At 46.7% G+C, this 21,726-nt stretch overlaps 1 protein-coding gene across 3 annotated transcripts in view; it reads right to left on the bottom strand.

Annotated features, from left to right (window-relative positions):
* LOC119575097 (proteoglycan 4-like) overlaps positions 1-21,726 on the bottom strand; it is a 114,010-nt gene that overhangs the window by 65,593 nt on the left and 26,691 nt on the right. Inside the window, exon 2 of one of the 3 annotated variants that reach the window (XM_037922504.1) lies at positions 20,908-21,106. The exons of the other annotated variants lie outside the window; for them this stretch is intronic. Within the exon in view, the coding sequence (XP_037778432.1) occupies positions 21,020-21,106 (87 nt within the window). The 3' untranslated portion in view covers positions 20,908-21,019. Of the gene's footprint in view, positions 1-20,907; positions 21,107-21,726 lie in introns of those variants that run through there. 3 annotated transcript variants of the gene reach the window in all.

Raw genomic sequence — 21,726 nt, 5'->3', positions numbered from 1 at the left:
GAAAGAGAGAGAGGGGGGGGAGAGAGAGACGGGAAACGAATGGTTAAAATAAGAGAACGGAAGCGAGACGGAGAGAAAGGGGAAGACTTAAAGATAGAAAGGAAAAGGGGCGACAAGAGGGAAAAAAAAAGAGACATCCAAATAAAAAAGAGAAATAAAGAAACACAGACAGACGGACAGACAAAGAAACCGAACAGAGTAAAAGAAGAACAACCGAACAGACAAACAGACAAACAAACCAACAGACCAAAACAGAAAATACCATATAAAAAAAAAATCCGCATCAGCCACAGCGAACATCTCTGTTGCGGGATGACGCGGATCACCTGCACGACCTTGTCCTCGGCACGTTCGCTAATCCCAAAGTTTATTTTCATTCGCTCGTTCGCCACGAAAGACGTCGCTTTATCGAACGCCCGTCTCCGCCAAGGATAAGCTGACGATTAGAAACAATGACAGGTTTGTTCCCTGACATTCCTTACTTTTATTATTTTGTTATATTCGTTTGTGGGGGAAATACTTGACAGGCCTCCAAGTAGTAACTTCATAGGCTAATATGCGGGGTTTCATAAAGCGATTTTTGTTTCTCTCCAAAAAGATTATTGAGAATTGTCTATACACATATATGCATATAGAATTCCACTGCAAACAAGGGTTTCCATATTAAATATCTGGAAAAAAACGATTAGAAACCCAAGAAATATACAACAATATATAAGCAAGTAACGAAAACTACTGAAATAACCCGCCATCCCCCACCCAACCACACCCGAACTACCTATCCACCCGTCCTACCTATCCACCCGTCCACTCACCTAACCCTCGCTGACGTTCAGGCACTCACCATGGCATCCAGCAGTGTCATGATAAGCTCGGGTTGGCCCTGGTGACACATGGCGCCCTCGAGCGCTGCCTGTTAGGTCCTCGGCTTTAACTTTTCCTTCAGGATACCCGTGTATGTCTGTATGTCCGTCGGATCGCTCAAAAAAGGCTTTCGGAATACCAAGCGCCTTTCACTCAGTCTCTCTACGGGTACTGCGCGTGGCTTGGGACTAAATGCAGTATCATTTATTCACGGCCCCTAGGCACGGCGTCACAGGATTAATGCTGATGATTTTTCTTTCCGATGTTCACTTACTGTTCATCGTTCACATTTCTTAATGTTCAAAATCGCAATCATTACAATACTGTTCTGTCTCTAAGGCAAGCTAGAAAATGCAAATAAGAAGAAAATAAATAAATAAACGTGATTATATATACACACTCATGCATATATCCCAGGTTAAAGCCCTTTGACCTTTGACAATGAAACACACCCAAGAGAAAAAAAAAGTAAATAAACGTACGCACGCACTTGCGGTTGAAGGGAAAACATTCCAATAGCATTTCCCAATTAAAGAGGCACGAGAGAAAAAAGTCAATCCGGTTCAACTGACATCTGAGTCCAACGCCACACACTCGAAGGAGTATCAGTGTCCACTCCCACTCGCCCTTCCTCTCCCCACTCCCACTCCCTCTCCCTCTCCCCACTCCCACTCTTACTCTATCCTCGTGACGAAGGGGCTAAAAATACGCAGCCTCCACAGATCCCGCTTGCGACATCTTGGTCTCCTCCTACTCTATGCGTATTAACTTTATATGCAGGTTCGAACACTTGAACGGGACCTGCATCACGAGGCCGAGCAGCAACATATTTTGCTGTTGATGTTATTGTTGTTGTTGTTGTTGTTATTGTTGTTACCGAATTAAGTAACGCTGCTTAGCGGATTTCCAGGAAATAGATATAAAAATTCCCCAATCTTAAAGGCGTTCTTTATATTACTTCTCTCATCCCTTTGTCCATAATACAAACTCGCACTCGACGATATTTACATTTTGCGAACATTACGGCCTCCAAGCCTCCCCAATTAATGCTGAACTTGTAATCTCGACAGCCTATAAACACGACGCCACCACAGAAGGCAACCGCAAGCACCAGGACGCACGCACGAACGCCCACATGCCTTCAATTGGTTCGTAAATGAGAGCTTATAATAAGCCTATTAGTGGAATAGCAAGAGGATTAGTCGGAGGATAATCCCACAGAAGGACAGGGAGGATATCCTACGGGATGGATTACAATAAGCCTTCTTACCGGAGTCTGGAAATCCTCCGGACTCATTCACAAATGTTATATATATATCACCAAGAACAATTTTGTTCACCGCAACCGAGCACTTTAAGAGCGAAGAAACTCCGTTTATTACTAATAGTCCAAATATTAACTACAATTAAATACGATTCTAAGCACTGGCACGTTAAGTTCATAATAGCTAGCATCTATTTCCAGCATCACCACGGAGACGGCATTAACCTTGAAACTTTATAACGCAAAACAAGCATCATTATCGTCAGCGCCACATTTCAGACTAGGTAGAACGACACCTTTCAAAAAAAAATTCTACGTTCGATTAGCCTACGGTCCTGCAAGTGAGGCCACGCACGGTTTCCTCACGCCTCAATTTCGTTAGCGCGGACCGACCGACGACACTGGAAAGCGGAACGAGGAGAAAGGCCCCGGGGATTCCAAGCACGTCGACGGTGTAAGCAGCGTAGTCGTGGGAACACCTCCCCCCAACCCACCCCCACACATCCCCACTCTATACCTATCCCCACCCCTTACCCTCTTCCTACACACATCCGCCAACTCCCCCTCCCCCATCCCCCCGCCCCCTGCCATTTTCGAGATGCAACATGCGCTCTCGGTCGGTTCTGCCGTCCTTGCAAATACCTTCTTCATGTTCTCGTAAGTCCCGGCGGTGACGGTGCAAACGCGCGCCGTTCCTCCATCTTCCGACTCGCGTGGATGACGGACTGAGACGCCGCGACGGTTCAAGGTGTGGCTTCTCTTGCATGTAAACAGCGCGGCGCTCGCTGTTGTTTCCTGCATGACGCGCCTGTCCTTGGGTGAAAAACGAAGGTCTATGATGTCTATAAAGAACGTCATGGACACTTACATGGTGAAAAAGGGATAACAATAACAATGCAAATGTTTCATTAACAGTGCAGCGTCAACATGCCGGGATCTCAACCTTCCCCACGCCAGTTATAAGCGGAACGCGAGGTTGTTTGTTTATTCTGTTGCCAAGATGCATGTTCGGTGTCTCAAATTCATCCACTCAAGGTGGAACAGGGTTTTCATATCGCACTATTTTCCCTCAAGTCTTTCCGTTGTGTGCTGTGGATGACGCATGCGTTAAGCGCGTATACCAGCCTGCAAACACAATGCCGAGCGTAAAGCACCGTGACGCAAGCCGCATTCACAGCGCGAAACCATCGTTCTGCATAATGCGTCACCCGTTTTTCCTCTCCCGCCGCGGATCCAGGGCCGACACGTGTGCCCCGCGAGCGCTCCACAGGTCGTGCCGCGCAGCCTCCGATGCAACACACGACTGATCTCGCCACAATTACTCCCACCGACAAACTTAATTGCAGCTTTTAAATATATAATTAAATTCTCCAAGGAGCTCTCTCTGAAACCGACTTCTCTCTTTTTCTTTCGACGGTGGAACTTTCTTGGTCGGAGCACGGCAACGAGGCAAAGCTTCCCTCTAAGTTAATTTCCAGCACCGCTAAGCACTGTGTACGAACTTCTCACTGTTCTCTTGGCACACACATACACAGCCTTCCCGCCCCCGCGCCCACACATCACTGGAACGCCTAATACTCGATGCTCCCCGACTCGCAACCGCAGCCTAACTCGTAAAAAAAATCTCTTCAATAAGTGCAAATTGCAGCAGCTTTCTTTGCCTCCAAGACGAATCACAAAACTTCATCCTAACCGCAGGCGGCGGGGAGTCACCGCGACACGGGAATAACACCGCAAGTCCCGGCAGCCTAAGCGTTAATTTCGATCGATCCCGAGCGCAGGATCTCGCATCTTCCGAGACGCGCTGGCCGCCATCTGGCAGCGGCGGCGCGGCGACATCTGCGGGTAAACAGTTAAGTCAACAACAATAGTATAGCGACGCCTCGCCTCCCCCGCAGAACACACGCACAAACTCCCCTCCAACTTCCACTCCTACTCCTACACAGCCCACACTGCCTCGCCTCACTCCCATGCACCAATACAGTCAAACATACCATTCCCATTCATCTCAATAAAAGAGAGAAAAAAATGGGCACCTCACTACTGCCTTCTACTTTACCCTTAGCACTCCCAAATACCCATTCCCTAAAAAAAACACCCCACAAAACACACTCCCACCCACCCTACTCCCCCGCACCCTACTCGGAGCACCATCACAGCACCGCGCCTCTCACACAACCACCACAACCTTTCGAAGGCTGTTGCACCAGTACGCCACCTGCGCCACGCAAAAGAAAGGCTATTAGCGTCGCTGCAATAGCAATAAACCAATTAGGCTCCCCGCTAGTGCCTCACGCTCTCTACAACGATGCTCGAGTGGATTGCCCATACATTCCGATCTCCTGCCAGCTGATAGTATCACAGGGACTTTCACGTCGACGGGACTTGACTGACACCCACGTAAACACGGGTTATCTGTTAGATACTCCGTCTTAGGATTATCATTGATTCGGGTTATTCAAATCATGGGGGTTATTGCTGATTTACATTCCCCTCCACCGCCGCTCTCCGTTTTCTATGCCCTTCATTTGGACACGTGAACCTTTATAGAGTCAGCGGGCACCCACGTTGCCTCCCCCCCGAAGGCATGGTTAGATATACATAACGACATCGGTCTGCAAGAGATGAATTACGGGAAATCACAAAATACTCTGTATGTCTGTCTCATCCCATTCCCACTCCCTCACAGATTTACTCCCTCACACACACACACACACACACACAACACACACACACACACACACACACACACACACACACACACACACACACACACACACACACACACACACACACACACACACGAGTAAGAGGAAATAATGCAGCAATATAAAAATGACAGAAGACAAAATAGGCCTAAAACCGACGCAAAATTGACTCTTTAAAAACTAGACAATATCAAAAATTCCCACGTGGCTCTCTATCTCTCTTACGATGCCCAAGATGCCCAGCGAATCCCTCTGGCAGCCATAACAACAACAGTTCCCTACAAGAAGACAAAGGAGCGAACGAGTAAAGAAAAAAAAATGAAACCCGAGTCTCTGGGTAAGACGTAACATGGAGGAACCCGGGCGGAGATGCCAACTCCAACTCCTCGTTGTTTACGTCGTGGAGTAGTTTACGCTCTCCGTGTTGTTGTTTGTCCTCGCGGAGTCGATCGAGGAGTGCCGCAAGAACCCCCTTGGCCACGTGGAAGCCTCTGGCGTCGCCGTAGTCAAGAAGCGTTGTTTTCTCTACCATCTTCGCAAAAAGTATATAAGCCATATTATGCCCGAAACCGAGAGGGATCTCCTCCATTTGGGAGTGTGTATGATGTGAGCAAATTAATTCTCTCCCTACTCTTCTCCTTCTCCCGTCTAAACGCGAAAGGACGACAAGAAACCACAACGTAAATAGAGATTATAGGCCTAATGAGCACATATTACGGAAGATTAAGAATGCGAACTGAAAACCACAAGGACGAAATCATCAGAAGTTAAACCCAAAGGCCAGTGAAACAGAACTGCGATCGCAAGGACAAGTAATGATCAATGGGCCGGCACACGACACCAATCAGCTGTGGCCTCTACAAGGCTTCAAATGATTGTTCACACATTATACGCATCATAATATACTTCCTCGTTCAACCGTAAGATTATCATATGTTGGATTCTAGATACCCCGTATAATATGCCGGACGCCTGGACCCGTATCGTTCACACCAAAACACAATTTACTCCATATACTTCCAGTGCCGTTGGGTCGTTTTAATTTCCTATCTGAACTGATGATGAAAACAGGTTATATGACGCTAGTGGAGAAGCCAAAGTATTAGTACTGCAAGGAGCGAGATGATATGACGTCACGTTACAGCAGCAACGAACACAAGTGACGTCACATTGCAGCTGCAATGACGTCACCATGCTGGGGGAAGAAGGAGCTCTCACAAGCTCCCCCTGTCGGTCATGGTGTCAACTTTCCACTGTTACCAGCCGTCCCAGACACTAACCCCACCACGCCGCTCACAAACGCACGCACGCAGCCCCTCAGTACCACCACGCCACTCGCACACCCAGCACACCAGCCTCGCCGCGCAACGCAGGCCGTCCATCCACTCCGGGCCGGGACTTGCCACTCAACAGAACATTTCTGAACGTAAAATTTCTTATACATTACCCATCATCCGTTCGGTCCAGCACTACACATCGCCACTTCTTCACTCCGTCTGTGGTCAAGCTTTCCTACACGTACTCTGGCCACAAGGGTGTTCGTCTCTCGTGTTAATCCGCTGCAATCCCACACCTGCCTTCTTGGCCACGAGATCCTTTTCCATCCTCTCTCGTTCTTTCTCTTTTACCTCTCTTTCTTTCTTTCTTTCCTTTTCTTTCCTTTATTCCTTCTTTCCTTCTTTCTGTGCGTGTGTGCGTGCGTGTGCGTGCGTGTGTGCGCATGTGTGTGTGTGTGTGTGTGTGTGTGTGTGTGTGTGTGTGTGTGTGTGTGTGTGTGTGTGTGTGTGTGTGTGTGTGTGTGCGTGCGTGCGTGCGTGCGTGCGTGCGTGCGTGCGTGCGTGCGTGCGTGCGTGCGTGCGTGCGTGTGCGTGTGCGTGTGTGAGAGAGAGAGAGAGACACACACAGAGAGAGAGAGAATAAGCCAACGAAGAGAGTGCAAACGTAAGGGAAGAAGAGCATAATGGGGTTAGAGCACAGCCCGGTGCACGTTAAGACAGAGAGAACCTAAGAGGGTGAACGTAGGAGGGTGAACGTAGGAGGGTGAGCCTGAGAGAGGGTCAGAATATGCGCGAATGTGAAAGCGGGTGTGTTTCTTTCTGTTTAATCGCACCCGCAACCTTTGATCCCTCCATCCCAAATTTTTCCGTTCCACAAACCCGCCTGGCAGCCCTCCCTCCATCTCTTCCATGTTTGGATAGTGACAGGCACTGCCCGCAGCTGCCTCTGCCTCCCCCCCCCCCTCTCTCTCTCTCTCTCTCTCTCTCTCTCTCTCTCTCTCTCTCTCTCTCTCTCTCTCTCTCTCTCTCTCTCTCTCTCTCTCTCTCTCCTCCTCCTTCTTTTTCTTCTCCTCCTCCTCCCCTTCTCCTCCCCATTCTTCTTCTCTTCCTACTCCTTCTCCCCATCCCTTCCTCTTCCCCCCGCTCTCTTTCTCCTCCCCACCTTTTCCTCTTCTTTCCTTCTTTTTCCTCTTCTTCTTCCTTCTTCCTCCACCTCTACTAGTGTATTTTCCATCCTCTGCGCTCAACTTTCTAGATTTGCAACGTCTTATGCTTTCATAACGATGCTGCCACAAGATAAAAGTTTATATCATTCACAGGCACGAAAAAAATCGTGGCTTCTTTTCCTGATTAACATGATATAAATATGATTAGGATGCAAAAAATACAAATCTGCATGTGAAAAGACATTATGGATGGATAGATAAGCATTATCACAACCAGCGCTTTAACTGGAAACTGCGGGCACGTCAGAAAGCGCGACTTGTATATTACCACCATTACCACTAAACGGTACGGTAGCATACAAAAAGAGAAAAAAAATATATTCTAGAGGAGGGATCTGTGCACCTAAACATCGCCTCACATATAGAGTTTGTTACGATTCCCCATAGAGAGAAGGCCCTTCCCTCCGGAGACTCACTCGCTCGTCTCCTCCGCGGCAACAGCCTCCGTCCGCCAGCCCCACTCCCCGCTGTGAGGGTACTTACGACGTCAACTACGCCATCAACCGCTGCGTATAGTTTCACTACGGCCACGTTATGACTCACTGCGACTCCGGCGTACAAAACGACCAGGCTATCCCAACAACAAGAACTTCTACCGGACTATCAGCGCCAGGACAATGCTATAGTGCTACCCACCCTGACAGCTTTAGCCCAAGTTCGGCATGGCCATACACGCACTGTAACCCGTAACCTGAAATACAGACAAGCGCATAACACCACCAACAATAACTGAAGCAACAACGAAAACAATAGTAACGACAGCATCCCTAACCATAACAATACTAACAAAGTCTAATGCCTCTCTTTTGCAGCAGCAGGACCAACGTCCGCCGAGGCCCCCACCCGCCCCGAGGCACTCCAACCCCTCTCTTGAAGGTCACGGCCAACCCGGACGACCCACTTCCCCGCTCGGCCAGACGGAGGCGCGCTGGTAAGGGTATCAGGGCGGTCGCCATCGTGGTAGTTCTCGTACTGGAATATGGTACTTCGGGGGCTGGGTGGGGTTGGGGGGGAGGTTCTGGTGCCTAGTCCGACGAGAGGGGTTTAGACGAAGGCGATACAGTGCTGCTCTGTACACTGTTTTCACCGCCAGGATGCCGATGGCGGAGCATTGTGCGGTTATGACTAAGCGATCTCGGTGAGGCTGCAGTAATGGAGGGTTGGATATTGCGCTCACAATTGTTTGGCAGTCAATGATGGTTATCATGAGATTTCGGATAACAGTGATGGGAATCGTGATAACAATAAATGTGGTCTGGAAGGCCTCACAAAACTATAAAAATCTCGCAAAAATGAAGAAGAAAATACGAAGCCCTGAATATAATGACCGCCATCGACACAACTAAAACCGCCGCGGCCATATTCACACGCCCCGCGACGTTAATAGGCCTACCACACAGCCTTCCGTAGGACTTGGCCCTGGAACATCACGACCCGCAACACGCAACCACTTCCCGACCACGACCCTGAACAGCGCCCATCATCCACGCCCATCTCGGGACGAGTATTACGCCCACAAGCCTCGGAACCCACAAAACGTTCACTTCCGCCGAACACAACAAATACGGGAAGTGAGCAAGACGGAGAAGAAGGGAAGACATAATGACGTCGGGGCGAGGTATTTATTTTTCAGGACCGTATACAATAATACGTCAGGTTGTCTTCCGTATCATCATCTTGCAAGATCATCACATGCCATAAACACATCACGTGATATGACAGCGCACCACCATAGCCTAAACTGCCAAAGAGTATCCGTAATCTTCCAAAGCGCACACCCACTCAAGACAAGAACAAGGCATAAAAATGTTCCATACCCCAGTGCCCCGCCTCACACACCCAAGCAAAGCTCCCAAACATCGAGACGAATTAACAAGCCTGCGACATGCAAGCAAAAGAAGCAAGACACAGCCAGCGAAGACGCAGCCAGCGCAGCAGAGAATACAAACAAGGCTAATACAACGGCCGGTCCTGGACAGCATCACTGATCATATTGCAATAATCGCAATGCAAATGACGGACGCAAGGTCGCCGTCCCAAAGCATTGTGTCCGCAGGTGGTGTCTTTCCCTTGGTTTGTTTATGTTCAACTTGTTCCGCGTGAATCCTTTAATTCTCAGGAACTGAATGGGGTGACAAAGTCGCTCTCGAGGTCCTGTCGCGAGGACAATCCTGACGTCTTAACAAGTCGGTGCAATGTGCTAATTGGCTGTCCATGATTCTACGACGCCGGAGTAAGTCGGGTGCCATGGAAGTGGGAGTAGAGGAAAGGAGAGGGGAACCTACAATGAAGTTCCTGGTCTTTAGTGCATTAAACGCTCATATGAACGATTATCACGACGATCAGTAAAATTAGTCTATGTTATTTATTGAAGCCATTTAAAGCTTACTAAGGGAGAGCTGCAGTTCCTCTCCTCCTTCCCTGCCCCCCCCCCCAACTGATCCAGAATAAATTGGCCAATTGTTCAGATGCTACGACTGATAAAAAGTCGACACCGCGCAAACGGCACTTCACTGGAAAGTTAAATGGCCTAATCTTGAATTCCGTTTCCATTTTGGGAAGCGACCCAAACAAAACATAAATAACACTTTTTGGTGCATCTTACTAGACAGCATGCACGCACCCCAAGGTCGTTGTGTGCGTTAAATAATAACCAGAGGCATTAATGTAATCTCGATGCAGCAGCAAAAACATAATGAGATGATTCTCCTATCATGGAAGGTTAAGAGACACGAGACAGTGAGAAAGTCGGGGAAGTGAAATCCGAAGTTCCTTCTCAATCAGCTGTTAAGTGCAGAAAGAGGTGGGAGGGTAGGAGAAAGGAGGGAGGGAAGGAGGGAGCGAGGGAGAGCGTCTTGACTCCTCACACGTCAGGCCCAATAACCCAGTGACCTGACCTCAGACCCCTGACCCCGCACACTCACATCCCCCTCCCTCGACCCGTCACCCCCTCCCCTCCCTTCCAATCCCACCCGACCCCTGCATGAGAAAGCCCTGCGGCGAGGTTGTGTGATCTCCCCTTCCCCCACTCCCCCTCTGAACCTCGCTAATCTGAACACATGTGGCGATCCTGCAAGCGGCGCACCTACCCCTGGGGGACAGCTCAAGATCTCAGAGGGCGAGAATGCGGCCCCGGGGTCAGGCAAGGTCGAGGTAGCAAAGTCAGCGGGTCATTGTGATGCCTGGGCGGCGAGGCTGCGGCTTCCGGATGGAATGCTAATGGCGACTCCGCCAAATTACCGGATCCGGAAGGTCGCACAGAAGTTCCTCTCTCTCTCTCTCTCTCTCTCTCTCTCTCTCTCTCTCTCTCTCTCTCTCTCTCTCTCTCTCTCTCTCTCTCTCTCTCTCTCTCTCACCCATCCACTCACTCACTGCTTTAGTCACCCTTTCACCCATCCGCTCACTTACCCCATCTACCACCCACCCACCCCATCTACTACCCACAACTCCACCTACTAGCTTATCTACCATCCATCACTCTACCCACTCCCCCATCCACTCATTCTCCCTCCCACTCCCCCACACAATAAATCAGACGAGGAAAGGCAAAGAGATAAGAAAGAGACCGAAAAAGCGAGTCGAATCCCCCCCCCCCACCCTCTGCCCAACGCGCCTAGAAGAGCCAAGACGCCTCCAGGTCGTTCGCTCGCCTTCCGCCCGAACGCAACCCTCCACGGCGTGCGGCTGGGTCATAAGGACCTTTGTGACGAAGGGCTCAACGCACTGTGGCGTGCGGGGTGATCAAGGGGTTATAAGGCATGAGAGAGAGAGAGAGAGAGAGAGAGAGAGAGAGAGAGAGAGAGAGAGAGAGAGAGAGAGAGAGAGAGAGAGAGAGAGAGAGAGAGAGAGAGAGAAAGAGAGAAAGAGAGAGAGGTGGTAGGAGGAGAGGGAGGGATAAGGAAATGCACCCCTCCGAGAATCTTCTTATTGTCCTCTGCAATCTGGACCTGAATACAGAGACATTAGGACCCGATTGCTGCAACGACCCGGCTGCCACTGCCTTCAAATTGCTTTCGGCGTATCTAATCAGCAACGTAACGAGATCCCGGCTGGGTGATACTACGTATTGTTTATCCCCCGAGCATTAGTCGATGGCTGGCGGGTCATGCAACTTGCAAGAGATGGGGGGGGGATAATTCATATGCAAGAGAAGATTAACACTCGAGGACACAAAACTGAGCAAGTTTTGTCTGCGAAGAAGCAAGGGGAAACGTAAGAAAGTGTAAACTAGGGAGGAATAATAACAATAAAAAAATACAAAGAAAAATGGGCCAAGTTTCCAGTAACTAGTACATATGATTCTACAACTTTGTGAATTATCGGTCAAGTTCGCCGAGCTCCAAGTTTCTCTTAAAATGTACCAGTGATGAAGTTGCATTGTTGCTACTACACCGGTAGAATACTTCTCATGCACATATGTGATACATGTACTTTAGTTCACAAAAAAACATAAAAGGACGCTTTTCCTTGTCCCTGAGACAAATAACTGTTTATATAAAGCTGAAAGTGGGATGCATTCAGTGAGATGACATACATGGAACAATATATATTTAAAGGAACAATATATATTTAAAGTGTCTAAGAGCCGTAAAATAGTCACAATAACTGTTATCAATTCACCTAAACCAATAAGAATGAAAACAAGCACGAAAGAAATGACATCAAGACCTTATCTCGAAATCCTGAAGGGTATGACAGACAGGTCGTATCTAATCCTCTTATCTTTCACGTGCATTATCAAGATTAGCATGCACTCGTGATAACAATTATGCGAGCAAAAAAAAAATAATAATAATAACTAACTAAATAAAATAAAATAAACGTAGGAAAAATAAAAAGTAAATAAATACGCAGGAAATCAATAAATTAAATGGCTCTACAAAGGAAACAGAGACAAAGTCGAGATCATTTCACAGCAACAAGATAAACTACGTCCCATTTTCTTACGCGAGATTGACGGTGAGACTGACTTTCTACCTGTATCGCTAAGGTCAAAGAAACCATGCAGTCACGTAACAGTAACAGAAAACAAAGCTCCATTGGAATTTATCACTTAAAGACAAAACTAGTAAATCGCCCAGTCATTATCAACTCCATCAACGAATATTACCTGTAACTAATACTTTCCCCTCCCTCTCCTTTCACCCTCCCCCCATCTCGCCCGCTCTCTCCCCTCTCTACTGCCCACCCTCCTCTTACCCCTCTTCCCATCCCTATCTTATCAACCCTCTCCTCTCTCCCCCTTCCTTGTAATCACTTATCCCTCCCCACCTCCTACCTCCCACTTTACTTTTCTCCCATTTCCCTATGCCCTACCTTTAATGCCCTTTCCCTACTCCCCCACATCTCTTCCCCCTTCCCCCCATTCTTTCTCCCTCTCCTCCCATCTCTGCTCCCCTCTCCCATTCCCTCTCCCTCTCTCCCCCCAGCTCCCAACCCCCAGGGCAACCGGTGCTCGCCTTGCATTAACGCCAATTAACCCATGTATCGCTATTCACAGGCCCCAATCAAAGAGGTCATTAGAGTTCGCGACACTGCTGCAGCTGACGGCGCCACGGCTGAACTCGGTCCTCGGAATGAAAAGAAAGGAAAGGAAAGGAAGGAAAGAGAGAAAGGAAAGAGAAGAGAAAGGGAAGAGAGAAGAGAAAGAGAGAAGAGAAGAGAAGAGAAGAGAAGAGAAGAGAAGAGAAGAGAAGAGAAGAGAAGAGAAGAGAAGAGAAGAGAAAAGAGAAGAGAAGAGAGAAGGGAAGAGAAAGGAAAAGAAAAGGAGAGAACAGAAGAGAAAAGAAAACAAAAGAAAGGTAAAGAAAACCAGGTAGTCGATACTATTAAAAAAAAATCGAAATATGATCCGGTTAATGAGCTCCAGGAGAGGGAAGTGAAGGGGGGTGAGGGAAGTGAAGGGAGGTGCAGAGGAAAGGTGGAGGCGAAGGAAGGCGATGAAGGGGGGAGGAGGGGAAAGGTGGAGGAAGAAACCATTACTGTGGGTTCAACAGAGCGTCACAACAGCTGCATCCTCCCCTTACCCTCCCCCCCCCATTCTCCCGCTGACGTGACCTCAGCTGACCTTGTACCTTTGTGTTTGCTCATAGTCTAGTCTACTTGACCTGTCTCGCCCTCTGAGCTGTATTGTGACTCGATACAAGAGGCGAGTGTGGGAGACAAAGGGCTTAGAAGTGTGGGGGGGATACAAGCCTATGGGATGTAGGGACGGGGGGGGGGGGTGAGGGGTGAAGCAGATGGCGCGTGCCGGCCAGGTCTGAAGCAGGGAAGGCAGAAGTAATAATGATAATTAACGTAAACCGATGATGAGAACAATGCCCATCTGAGGACCTAATTAAAAATAGGTTCTATTTAAGTCTCCATGAACTCTCCAAGTCATCATAATTTACGGAATTAGATCTAAAAAGAAGAGAGAGAAAGCCCTAACACCCAAGCGTCCAATCTATAACAACCAATCTTTAACAACCACGACCTTCGCTGGTGTGTCAACTTCAAACTCGTTCCATTGCCCTTTAATTTTTTTTATCTCGACACTTGCACGGTAACTGTGTTCATCAACTGCCCCGTCCACTTTACGAATAAAGAGGTAATAATCATAAAACATGGCACATTTACTTCATGTGGCAGTTAAGTATTTTTTTTTATGATAACATTCACTTCATGTAAGTAGGTAAGTACTTTTTAGCCATTTAGTATCTATATAACATTTATTCACGTTCTTTTTTATTCTAACTATATTTACACGTGAGAAAAAACGTTCCTTTATACACAAAGAAGAAAACATAAAACAAGAAAATCACGCCAGAACTGCACACGAGAAACGGGTACCATTTAGAGAACCGCTCGTATGGACTTGCCATTGATACCCACATTGATTGCAACGTCCTGCCTGCCCTGCGGCGTATTCACAGGGGCATCTGTGAATTTCGTCGAGTTCTTCTGACCTTGGTATCGCTCGCAGAACAACGCTGAATGAACTGCTACTTTTACTAATTCACTCACACACTCACCACTTTACTCATACACTCATCAATTCACTCATACACTCACCAATTCACTCATACACTCACCCATTCACTCATACACTCACCCATTCACTCATGCACTCACCAACTCACACATCGCTTAATTCATGCACTCATACTCATTCGACTCTCCAGTGAATCTTTCAACACTTGACATAACAGTTCTTGAAGCTCCGGATCTCCTTATCACTGCAGTGCGGAGGGTTAATAACATCTTACAAGGGCAGGGGAGGGAGGGAGGAGAGGGGAAGCGGGGTTAATGTGTAGAGAATGAAGGAGGGGGGGAAGGGGGGGACACACTCATAACAGGGAAGATATATATCTATATATAATATATATATATATATATATATATATATATATATATATAATATATATATATATATATATATATATATATATATATATATATATATATATATATATACTCCCGGATTCACTCGTCTACGGAGATGGATACAGGAGAGAGAGAGAGAGAGAGAGAGAGAGAGAGAGAGAGAGAGAGAGAGAGAGAGAGAGAGAGAGAGAGAGAGAGAGAGAGAGAGAGAGAGAGAGAGAGAGAGAGAGAGAGAGAAAGGGAAACAAATACCCAGGGAGAAGAGAAAGAAAGAAAAAATAAGAATACACAGGGAGAGAAAAAAATAGACAAAGAATGAACAAATATAGAAAAAGGAAAAGAATAAAGGAAACACAAGAAAATAGACTGCTTGCACACTCTCTTACATCCGCTTTTCCATTCCAGTCATTTAGCTTCTATTTCCTATAACGATCAATTATCTCTTTGAATACAATATCCCCATTTTGTATTCAAATCATTTAGTCTTTATCAAACTCTATTCCACATTACAATTATTCACCTTTCCTTCACCTTTCACTCTTCATTCCAATCACCATTCGCAATTCCAATCATTCCTCTCTTTTACAACCCTATTTTTCATTCCAGTTATATATCTCTCTTCCCCAATCCTTCCTCTCTTAGGCGATTCTCTTCCCCACTACTCCATTCCACCATTCCAACACCACACCCTTACGTAGCCTCCTAGTCTTTTAATTCATTAATCTCAATTGCATTTGAATATTTTGCACTACTGCCCCATTCTAAGTTCCCATCATATAACTCTTGTACAACCCCCTGCCCCTCTCCTCCCCCTCCCCCAACCCCTCAACCCCCAGCGGCGTGTTACCAAACAATGAAGCGTCAATGGTGCTTCCTGCCCTACTTCCCGCCTCAATGGCGGCATTTTAATTGTTCCTATTACGTATATCTGTTTGCTATTCCTAGAGGGGGAGAGGGAAGGTAGGCTGGAGGGGAGGGAGGGGAGGTGGAAGGAGGGTGGGAAAGGAGGAGTGGGAGTGGGAGTGAGGGGGGGGGGTGTAGTGTGATCAGGAGGCGGGCACCCGCACTCCCATGTTTAAATCGCGGTAAAGTCAGTGTGACACAATGTAATCGGCCAGGGGAGGGGGGCCAAGAAGGGGCCATCTTCCTGACTGGAGGGATTCGCAAAATGTTTTATGAGTTTAGAAGCACGAAACTCTCTTAAATGAAGATTCTCATCTCTGTAACACGCAATACCTCACGTCACAGCGATCTAATCCCTCACATACTACCAGAAAACGAAACATCGTGACATCGCAACCGACCGACGTCAATACTGCCATGCCACTCATATTACGGCATATCCTGCCCTCGTACCCCAAGAGCCAAGTGGGAAGCCCTTGCACGACGCCCACGACTGAGCCAACAAGGAGAATGTGGGCGTGAACGGGCGTGGTCGAGTGAACAGGGCGCCCCAAACTTCCGCCGAAGGGAACTTGAGGAAGGCGTGAATAACCGTCTTTTTCGCCGTTCAAGGACAAACTTTCCTTCCGTTACGCCTCTTTCCTTCACAACAAAGACACATCAAGTCGATATGAAAACAATAACTATCCACAATGTATGAAAATCAGCATATCTGTTGCGCCGTTCGAGTAGTCAAGGTGACAGGGTGGCCTGTATATCAAGTTTCTGCATGAATAAGTTCTAGAAATGTTTCTGGTGATTGGGCGAGGAAATTTGGTCATAATTTCGACAGCTTAACTAGGCCTCCGTAAACTGAAAAACATGTAGTAAAATGTACATTATAAGAGTTGCTTGTTCATTAAAAAATTGTTAACTGAAGGATTTTGTATGTTCGGCAGAGTGATGAATGCTGAAGACTGAGATTTCTAAAAATATGAATCTAATCAATATTTTGTTCCTTTACTCCCCCTGTAAGCTTACAGGTGGTGCAAAACACATCTGTTCGAAGATGCACGCACGCAACGTACACGCACGCACGCCGCACACACACACACACACACACACACACACACACACACACACACACACACACACACACACACACACACACACACACACACACACCGGATATTATTTAACATAACCATAGAAACCTGACACTTGTCGGTTTGCGCTACAACTTTCCCTCAATAAAAGTGAAATTAAAGCGACAAGTTATCAAGCCCGACCAATCCCGTTTTCCGCCGTTTCGCACCACAGCGAAAACGTTATGCTTACCGGCGCTTTCGGTTCGCGTCTCGCGCCGTTGCACAAGAGCAGCACTAAGCGAAGACCTCGCCGAAAGCAGGCTCTATAGACTAAGGACCAGCAAACGTTCTGGAAATCCGCCAAACGTTTCGAGCCTCGTCGCCGTCCGGCCGGAGGAACCCTTCTTGCCGCAGCAGCCGAAGAAACGACCGTCGTCCGCAGAGGCGGCCGGCGGCGCATCTCCGCACTCGCGGCCCGACCGCCCATCCGCCGCCACCAAGGAAGCCGCCGGATTTCACTCGCCCATAAAACTGGAGCAATTGCCCTTCCTTAAAACCCTTTCTCATTCATGATCTTCATCGCTCGCTTGCCGGCATGATAACACGCCACCCTCCTGGTCATCGCAATCGCTGCAAATACCGGAATTGTATTTACACGAGAGGCACAGATGACGGCTCCTCCTCGCGTGAAAGCACAGCGGCTACCGCTACTTCGACACTGCTCGCGAAAGCACTTCAAGATAATTTTGAAAGTAAGAAAGAAATCCGGTTTAGCTATCACGCACCCGAGAAAGTTCTTGGGTGCGTATGTTCTCGCAAAGCATGAAACAATTTATTTAAACGACGGCACAAACTCGCTTTAGCAGAAGATGGAAGCACAAATACCTTCGCCATCAGAGCAACATTTTTATTAACATCTCCATCCGCATCGTGATCCAAGTTTTCCCTGGTGTGAGGCTGCAACTGCGTGACAGGGCCGAGAGTGAAACATGTCCCTGCCGTTCTTGCATCACATCTCTTTTGTTACAGTGGTATTTACGCTGCGGTCATTATAACTTCTGCTGGAAGGCCGGAAGTCTTTGTTGCTGCAATGGAAGTGCAACTCTACCGGCGCGCGCTATTACACACGCATGTAACCCCAAGGATTAACGGTATGAAAATTTGTAGAAATAATGTCTCGAGTGACGTCAAATGCTAAATATGAGGCTCGACTTATAAATAGACACATTCCCAGAACACACGCAATCGGACGCACATACTCACAAACGCGCCTCCATATTCAAACGTGCAGTTGCACATACATACGGACACGCAAACACACACACACACACACACACACACACACACACACACACACACACACACACACACACACACACACACACACACACACACACACACACACACACACACACACCAAAAACACCTGAGTGATATTTTCTGGCCCTCCGAAACGCCCGTCATCCTCCCTCTTTCACAAGTCAATGCCCCTGCCATAGAGGACCTCCCTGCCCTTTAAATTACACGGGACCGTCTCGCGATCCCTCACGATCACGGACCCTCCATTTTTAAAATAAACAATACAAATTACCTTTCAAATTACGCTGGAAATAAGTATCCGATCCCCTGTTTCGTGACGATCCCAAGTAGGAGACTCGAAGTGACCTTGATAGTCGAGCGACCCTGAAAACACGTGACACGGAGCCAGTCCTTCGCACGAACAGCGAAAAGCCTATCGAAGCAAACGCGACCATTCGGTCCATTTTTATTTCTCTCTCTCTTAACTTCCTATTCCAGTCACCTTCACGCATGTTCGGCGGCCAAGGCGGTGGTGCTGAGTCGGCATTTCCCCCCCAAGAGCGGGAGGAGGAGCAACAAAGGGCCTGACTGATTCTCATTTGCACTTATGTTCATGTCGGATTAAAATTAATCCGCTATTTATAATTAAATGCAGAGCGTGGAAGATAATTCACATTGATAATTTATACTACCAATTACAACGTTGTGGATATAGCACTTAATATCGAAACTGGGTAAGGATACAAACATACGACACAGAGCCGGACATCATGACTAAAGGATAAAACATGAGCCTACGGAAGGATACCCACAACTTTGCACCGTGCGATCCTTCCCACTCTTCCTTCTACTGTTAATCTTTTTAGTCTTTATGACAAGCGCCAGACTCGCATCCATCCAGGAAACGCCTGCCTTTCGCCTGACCTTTCCAACGAGAGAATCAACGTGAGAGTCTCCCTGGCGCTGACCTTACGCCGCCGCTTCCCCTCGCCAGGCTTCACGCCGTTCATTCTCTCCCACTCCGTTCCTCCTTCTTTCTCTCTCATACGTCGTAAAAGCGGCTAACCAGTTGGACTTCTCCGCCGAGACGAACAATTAGGCAATTAGCCAGACACCCTCGGAATGATGGGCGACCTTCCTCCCGCGTCCGTTTCCCTTCTACGTCATATTCCGGCCACGCACGGCCTTGCTGGCACCGTAAGGCACCAAGGTCAGTAAACCTGCGTAAGTTCTCCGTCAGAGACTTCGGTTGCTGCTCCCGCAACAGTACCCTTGGTCGGTGACAGGAGAGAGTAGAAAATAGATCGCCCAAGACAGACACACAATAGATAGTAGACGATATATAGGAAAGAGTAACGCGCCTGGGAGACAACCACGCCCCGCGAAGAATGACGCGTTATGCGAATATAACAAAGAGAAATGACTAATACGTTATTCATACTCTTATCAAAATTACCTGTACCATTATCGCCACACGGTCACTTGACGAATTACACAGTACGCACGTGGCCGTAGGAAATGACTAACAGCTGTTCATACTAATTTTAAAACTGTCATGATCGTCATCGCAAGTAAATTAATTATCAGCCACAACAACGTAGACAAAACAGGAAATGAAAATAACTAAAAATGGTAACGCTATTGCCACAGTAAAATAACCATCGGAGTGACACAACATTAAAATAATACCAATGGCGGTATATCATATGAATAAAAGTAATGACAGCAATGATAAAACGCCATCAAATTCTAATATTAATAGTCCTAGGAAATACATTAACCGAACGTACGCATGACCGACAACTTCCCTGACATATGTAGGGCACTTTTCTTTCTTATCTTTTTCCATTCTTATCTTTTCTTCCCATTCAGTACTCGTCTTTAGAGATCCTTCATTGATAAGTAAAAACTGAAATTAAAAGGCTATAATTCTCGATACACATTTGCTCTAAAAATTACAGTATTAACTCATAATTAGTGTTTTTTTTTCGTTATATCGTCAAACCTTTAAATAAATTTTGATCACATACGGTGGATCCAATAATAATAATAATAATAATAATAATAATAATAATAATAATAATAATAATAATAATAATAATAATAATAATAATAATAATAATAATAATAATAACAACAACAACATTGATGATGATGATGATGATAAAAATAAAACAATGATCATCGGACTGTAAAAAATATAAATTTCTGGCTATCACCTGTCTCCCGCCCCTACAAAACAAACAAACAAAAACTAACCCCCGCACAAATAGAAACCCTTCTTGTCTTAATAAAAAGGAAAACGGAAACACGACAGATCTTCCAAAGAAAAGAAAAGAAAAGAAAAAGAAACCCTGTGCCCTAGAAACCGAAGACAATGACTAAGAACAACATGAGGGAAGTCCACCCGACCCCAAACGCCCGAGATATTATAAAAGAAAGCTCTCCCCATGGGTCTCTCCCCCTTCGGTTCTTTGTTCTTCTCTTCTCCCTCTTCTCTTTCTTTCTTCTTCTTCTCTTCTTCTTTTCTCTTTTCTTTCTCTCCTCCTCTCTCCTCTTTCTTCTTTCTCTCTCTCTCTTCTCTCTCCTCTCTTCTTCCCTCTCTCTCTATTCACACCGAGCTAATCACCTTTCTCTCTCCTTCTCTTCCTTCTTTCTCTCTTTCTCTCTTCTTCACCCACTTCTCTTCTCTCCTATTCAAGACGACAAACACCTTGCCTCTTCCTTCCTTCTTTCTTTCTCTTTCTCTTTCTTCCTACCCTTTCTCTTCCCTCCTCTCAATCACCTTGCCTCTACTTCTCTCCCTCTTCTCTTCTCTCTTCGCCTCCTCTCTCCTCTCCCTCTCTCCCCTCTCCTCTCCTCCTAGCTCTCTCTCCTCTCCTCTCTCCTCTCTCTCTCTCCCTCTCCCTCTCCCTCTCCCTCTCCCTCTCCCTCATCCCCTTCCCCCTCTCGTCCTCCACCCACAAAAGACGACTTTCAGCGAAAGTACCGGTAATGAGCGCAGTAGAGCAGCAGCCTCCCTTCCTGCGTAGACGGAGATTTCCGTTCATTTCCCCCAAACAAACACTGGGTCTTTAGTCTTACTGTACGTCACTCCGCCGCTTTGTTTTCTCTTCTCGCCGCTGTTACTCACCTGAAAAAAAGACAAGAAAAAACAAACATTAGAAAAAGAAAAGAAAAAAAAATCAAGCACAAGATCATATCAAGGCTATGATAGGAACAGGATTATACCAGAAACGTCAAGACGTGAGAACTTCCGCATGTTCACTCACGTCACCTTAATGCACCTTTCTACATACTCATCGCGAGGCTAATGCAATTATAACTGCACATAACAACTGTTACGATGGCTACCAAAAGAACTACTGGGCCGGTGAGAACCATTTCTCTCGGTATATAACAGTAGATGATTATGACATTCTATGCATACGAGTATATAAATCATGCATGGCTAATGTCGTTTTCAAATTAATCGAAGTTCAATTTTTGCCTGGTTTTCTGTAGAACGTGTGATGTATTCTGCAAATAACATCGAAAATATACATTCCTGTATCCATTTGAAAAAAAAAACATTAATCTTAAAGTTAACCCCACAAAATACTAAAATAATCACGTGAGCAAAAAGTGCAATGAGACAAAACCAACGAAAACAAATCCTCTATGTTTCGAACCTGTTACAAAAAGGAACCTCGTATCCTTTTTTCGTGTTCCCGAATAAAGGGATACTCACTTTATCAGATTTCTGGTTTCATT

Source organism: Penaeus monodon, chromosome 7 (genome assembly GCF_015228065.2).
Source record: "Penaeus monodon isolate SGIC_2016 chromosome 7, NSTDA_Pmon_1, whole genome shotgun sequence".
Classification (NCBI taxonomy): domain Eukaryota; kingdom Metazoa; phylum Arthropoda; class Malacostraca; order Decapoda; family Penaeidae; genus Penaeus; species Penaeus monodon.
This window is presented reverse-complemented; position numbering and strand designations above follow the sequence as displayed.